This window comes from Triplophysa dalaica, chromosome 16 (assembly GCF_015846415.1).
Source record: "Triplophysa dalaica isolate WHDGS20190420 chromosome 16, ASM1584641v1, whole genome shotgun sequence".
Lineage (NCBI taxonomy): Eukaryota > Metazoa > Chordata > Actinopteri > Cypriniformes > Nemacheilidae > Triplophysa > Triplophysa dalaica.
Window position 1 is genome coordinate 10,629,050 of NC_079557.1, and position 6,000 is coordinate 10,635,049.

A 6,000-nucleotide genomic window follows, 5' to 3' on the forward strand; every position below is an offset into this window, starting at 1 on the left:
TCCTGGATTTGTAATTAATCTTATGTTGGAGGGATGGAGATTGATATTGTACATTAGTAAACCCCTGAGTTAACATTCTTATTTGTATTTGAATAGATTAAACAGATGCATCAACTGCTTGTCCATCTGTGTATCCATTAGTCTTTTTGTTTACTTTTTTCTTTTTTACTCAGACATTCAACTGAACACATGAAACAACATTATGATTGTTTCTCACTTATTTTAATTGGCATAACATATATTCTAAAATGCAGGATTGTTTTCATCCCAAAATATAATCTGTGTGGGGTTCTATTGACCCCGTAAATGTTTTAATATGTGACCAATTACTAAAATATAAATTGTTATTTGCTTTTTTACTCACCTTTGACTTTTATATTCATATTTTAAATATAATAACTTTAATTTTGGACATATTTTATTTGTACGTTTTCATTGCTGAGTTTGCTGCATTGAGATCCTGCAGAAACCACAAGAAGCTCTTGATTCTCAAGGCGCTCCAAAACTCCAATTTAAGTAACTGACAACATAACTGTTATTTTCATTTATTTATATTAGTATGATAAAAGCATATTTTTGTGCTGACTGTTTTCAAGACTCAATGTTTCAAATCTGGATATTTTTTAGAGTATGTCAAAGTTAAATAGTTAAATAGGGATTAAAGTGATTAACAAAGGGTTAACTGAACTCTAGTGTGAAAAGCCCTTATTCTATCTGTTCCACTATTATTTACATAGCAAATATTTCTTTCTCTCTAATTTATTTATATTTTTCTCTCTCTCTCTCTCTCTCGCTCTCTCCTGCTCCTCTCAGATTCCCTTTGTCCGCTAGCTGCTCTGTCCATGGACTAGAGTTTTGTTTATACACATGGTGTCTCTGTTCATTCACAAAGCAGAGCAAGTGTTCCCTTGAGACACTGCAGGTCTCTGTTTTCCACCATATCTCCAAAAATAGCCCGTCTAGACCAATGATTATACACCATTTGTTAGCTCATCTGCTTTTTAAAATCAGACCAGCGTCAGGCCATAATGAACTTTTGCTAATGTGTTTTTAATTAAAACTATCAGGCGATGATAAATCTCATACCATGTAATCTACAAACAAAGGTCAGACTGACAAATCATAGAGTTACACGGTGACACCTGCAACAGGTCCCTGGTGAGCATCACCCGCTGTAAATACAGATAAATCTGAATATCTATGACACAGAATATCTATATAGCAGAGTTACGCATAGATTTGCTTTGTTTATTTTATAGACAGGAGTCACGGCTGTCAATTTCTCATATTAGGCAAGAAAGACTACCAGCTGACTAATAAATCTACATCATGCATAGTCTTCAATTCATAACGCATTGATGTGCGCAGCTATGAAATCGTTCCCAGATTGGAAGAAAGTGATTTAATGGGATTTAATGGGATATGGTTTCAGGCCCAATGGCTGTGACCACTATAGTGAGATGATCCTCACAAAAGACGCATTGAAACGATGATATGTCTCAGTGGAGTCCACACCGCCATAGCAGATTAGGCTCGTGTTACACTCCTTTCAAAGCTGTTTATTGTCTACCCACATGTCAGAGATGCTTTACAGTGTCAGCTGAGGGCCTTAATATGGTGGTCCTGTGCGGCGCAACACAACAACAGCAGCAGAGCAATTAAAAGTTGACAACACTTTGTAATGTAAATGAGACTTTAAATAACAAGTTAACAAGTATACAGAAGTGACCCAGTGTTGAACTGGTTGAGAAGAATAATGAGATAACGTTGCAGCGTTTTGAGTTAAAGGAACAGTTCTTCCAAAAATAAACATTCTGTCATCATTTTCTCACCCTCAAATTGTTCCAAATCTGTTTAAATATCTTTGCTTTGTTGAACACAAAAGAAGATATTTTGAAGAATGTAGAAAGCAGTTCAGGGGCACTTTTGACAACCATTGTCATTGTTCCTAATGGTACTCAATGGTGGCCAAGAACTGATCTGTTACTCAAGCATTCTTCCAAATATCTTTCTCAAAGAAATGTATACAGATATGGATCAACTCAAGTCTGTGTAAATGATAACAGAATGTTTTTTGGTTGGACTGTCACTTTAATGACTACATTCTTTCCCGAAGTATTATTTTTAGAAAAGTAATTTTAAAACTGAAGAGTGTGTTATACAGTATGCTGCATCAGATGGAATAGCAAAAATAATTTATATATTTCTACCCTAAACTACCAATATTAGTTGCAAGTCAGCGTTTAAACGTTTTGGGAAAAGAAACCGTACTCTGTGAATTGCTTATAAGTAAAAGTATTTCTTTTTATACACTTTTCCTTTAAGTGTTGATAACATTTATGAGCTTTGTTACAGCTGCAACACTGTAGAAAAATTCAACACTTAAATTCAAAAACTGCTTTAAATATTCAAGTTAAAATAAATTGGCTTTACAACTTGAATTTAATTGATATAAAACAGTTTATTATTTTAATTCAAGTGACTTATAAAGCAGGACAAAATTTTATCAAATTTGGAGTGTTGAAATTTTCACAGTGTATGTTGTTACCCAGCCGATCCACACCACAATAACAGATTTTTCAAAATGAAAGGACAACATAAGACAATTATTTAACTGACGACACTTTTTCAGCAATGTTGTCAGACTAATTATTCAGTCATCACATAACAAAACATTTTATGTTCATACTCCATTAGGCAGATGCTTATATCATCTTTTATTGTCTCCTACTGAAATAAAGTATCTTTTAAACACTTCTGTGCGTATTTCCATATGCCGTCTAACACTGTTGTGTCTCCATCCCAGCAATCCATCAACGACGCCATGCGCTGCTCCACCCTGACCCGGATGAGCGGGAACGGCAGCGGGGGGGAGAACGGGCGGATCGTCACACATGACTTCCCCAAAGCTGTGCAGACGCTGCCGTGCATGAGCCACGCGGCCACCATGGGCCTGGGAGCCTCTGGCATGTGATCAGCTTGACGGAGCGGCACACGTCACACTTAACGCACAGACCTCCCGTTCACCTGCCGTCTGCCCCCGTGTCTGTCTGCCCGCAACAGAAGCACCGTACTGCCAAAATGCACTCTTAAGACTACTCAGTGGACAGCCACCAATAAAACTCTTTTTTAAAAATGACAAAACATTAAAAAAAGGGAAAAAGATGTGCTGCAATAACAAGCCTGTGGGACTTCTTTTGTGGGAAAAGTTGTTTGTTTATGTCACAATTTAAAAAAGAAGAAAACAAACAAAAAGACAAGTCGTGTGTCTGATTTGACACTTGCGCTGTGCCAATATTCTAAACCTGTTTACTTCTGTCTGAGTGTGCAATATTTTAGTTATTATCAGTGTTCAGCAATGTCGTCTCTAACTTGAGTTTCTAAGGATGAGATCACGGAGATGTTTTTGCACAAATATGTTCTACGAAAAGACAAATACATCGTTTCTGTGAGTTGCTTTTCCTTTGCCGCTAGAAATGAGTTAATAGTAACCTTTTGCTAATGGGTAAGATTATATTCATTATGGATCCAATATCCATACCGAAAGAAAGCACTGGACATTTTCCCCTCTTTACTTAAAGGGAAAGTTTACCCAAAAATAAAACTTCTGTAATAATTTACTCGCCCTCAAGTTGTTTCAAATCTGTATACTTTTCTTTGTTCTGATGAAGTTGCTTCTAACCAAACAGTTCTTAACCACCACTAACAACTATACAGTAGGAAAAATTTATCAAAAATCCACAGTACTGTATGTTTTCCGAAATTCTAAATATTTTATTTTGTGTTCAACAGAACCAAGAATTGTATAATATAAATGTTCTTACTATTGTAGTCAACAACGGCCAATAACTGTTTGGTTACAAGCATTCTTCCAAATATCTTTCTTTGTGTTTATCAGAATAAAGACTTTCATACAGATTTGGAACAACTTGAGTAAATAAAGACAGAATTTCTATTTTTGAGTGAACTGTTCATTTAAAGGAAAAGTTAACACAAAAATAAAAATGTGATTATCACTCACCTATGTGTCATTCTAACCTCATATATTTTCTCCAGTGGAAAACAAAAGGTGAATTTTTTAAGCCACTCTTAAGTCAAAGATGGCTCTTACCAAATGAACACAAACACAACACGAGAGTGGTCTACATACTGTAACTTGTGCATTATATTTCAAGATTTCTATTCTAAAGCCATATACAGTAACAGAATAATGTGAAAACAGACCACATCTCAATTTTCGTAAAAAAGAAATAATCAAACACGTTTGGCATGAAGGTGAATAGAGTTTTAATTTTTGGGTAACTTTTTCCCCCCACTATCCCCTTAATTTCAATCACTCTTCATATTGAATATTTTAAGAAACATATCAGCGCATTTAACAACCTGTTGATCGTGTAAATACTCTGATGTAAATCTGAAAGTGAGGGATCAATTGGATTTGTTGTCGATCAGTAGAGAATAGCTGAACTTGATTATCTTGCTCTGTGATTTCCCACCTCAAAGACCTGCATAGCTGCTACGCCTGCTCTCAGGCGCCATACCTCATCCGAGATCAGAGATTTGGGAGTAAAACCACCACGTGTTTGATCACCGCTCCGTTAAGGATCTCTCCCAAGAGGGACACCTCAAATTTAACCTCAGTTAAAATGTTAATACACCTGCAGTTAAATACTTAAGTTATACAGTTATTCCCTGCACAAGGTATCAGATCTGAAGTAAAGCCGTGGAGAATACAAGTTATTCTTTAATGGCGTTTCCACAGCACATGCAATGAAACAACCCTTTTTCATACTTTGTGGATGATTTATTTACATGGTTTATGACTCGTCTAGCAAAGGCCCATTCATTGCACATCCTCAGCCTGTGGAATTCTTTTATTATTTGTCTAATTTGATAAAGCTTTTCTTTTCAAAAATGTGTAGATTCTGTGCGAGCCTGTTCTTCACGTCACATGTCTTAAAGATTCTGTTTCAGTAAATAAAACTATGAGAAGAGAGTAGAACAGCTGCAGGATACAAAATACTGTTGAAATAGAAGCTGTTCTGTCCTGTATACACACTGTGCAACATATTTCTTCATGAGGTGATGTTTGTGGAGATATCATTGATCGGCTCCCGGGGCCAAGCTGACCTTTCAGAGCTCTAGACTTTATCACCGCGGGCTTTCAGAACATGGCTTCCAGCTCAACACAAACAGCTACCTATTCAGCCTTCCCTCTGCACACTGCCATTGTTCCACAAACACAACACACTGTGTGGCCATCAAAATGCTTAGATTTCTGGGGCTTGGGTTTCTTGACACACATTTTATTAGGCACAGAACACTGCATTCATTTATGGACTCATATGAGAGCAGTATTTTATACGCTGTAAAAGATTTGTAAAGTTCAAGTGAGACATTTAACATTTATACCGCTGCGAGATTTTGAAGAGTTGACCGAACTGGTGTTTTACACATCTGATGTGGATGTTCACACTGGAGATGTTGATTTTGATCAGTTAAGAGAGAAATCTGGTTTGGGTTCTTTGTGTTTCTGCTGTAATAATGTTAACAAAAAAATCTTATTTTTGGGAGATTTTATTGCAAAATGTATTATTCGTACTCATCTACTTTTGCAGTCTTGACTGTTTTAATTGGAATCTTCTTTCTTTCTTTGTTTTACTTATTATTTTCCATTGAATACAAGAGAGATGTGGTTGAATAAATTTACTGGAAAATACATTGTCAATAATGAATAAAGCAAACTGAAATAAAACTTTTTTAACCACAGTCATACAGAGCCACTCTTTTGATATTAAAAATTAATTAGAAAATAAATAACATCCTACCAATATTTATTAATGGTTTTAATTGGCAATATATTTTATTTATTAACTTATTATTTATGTCCATTTATTTATTTGTTTGAAATACTGTGTATTTTAATTATTTTAGTATTTATTTTTATTTGTGTGTTTTATTTCATTTTTTTACATTTATTTAGTGTAATCTCTCAATTTG

General features: G+C 35.3%; 1 protein-coding gene across 2 annotated transcripts in view; it reads left to right on the forward strand.

The window, feature by feature from the left end:
- The window catches only part of gria1a (glutamate receptor, ionotropic, AMPA 1a), a 66,871-nt gene extending 61,098 nt beyond the window's left edge, over positions 1 to 5,773 (forward strand). Inside the window, exon 17 of one of the 2 annotated variants that reach the window (XM_056769002.1) lies at positions 2,807 to 5,773. In XM_056769002.1, coding sequence (XP_056624980.1) covers positions 2,807 to 2,974 — 168 coding nt within the window. In that variant the 3' untranslated portion in view covers positions 2,975 to 5,773. The remainder of the gene's footprint in view (positions 1 to 2,806) is intronic. The other variant, XM_056769004.1, reaches the window with a different exon arrangement.
- The last annotated feature ends 227 nt before the right edge of the window (positions 5,774 to 6,000 follow it).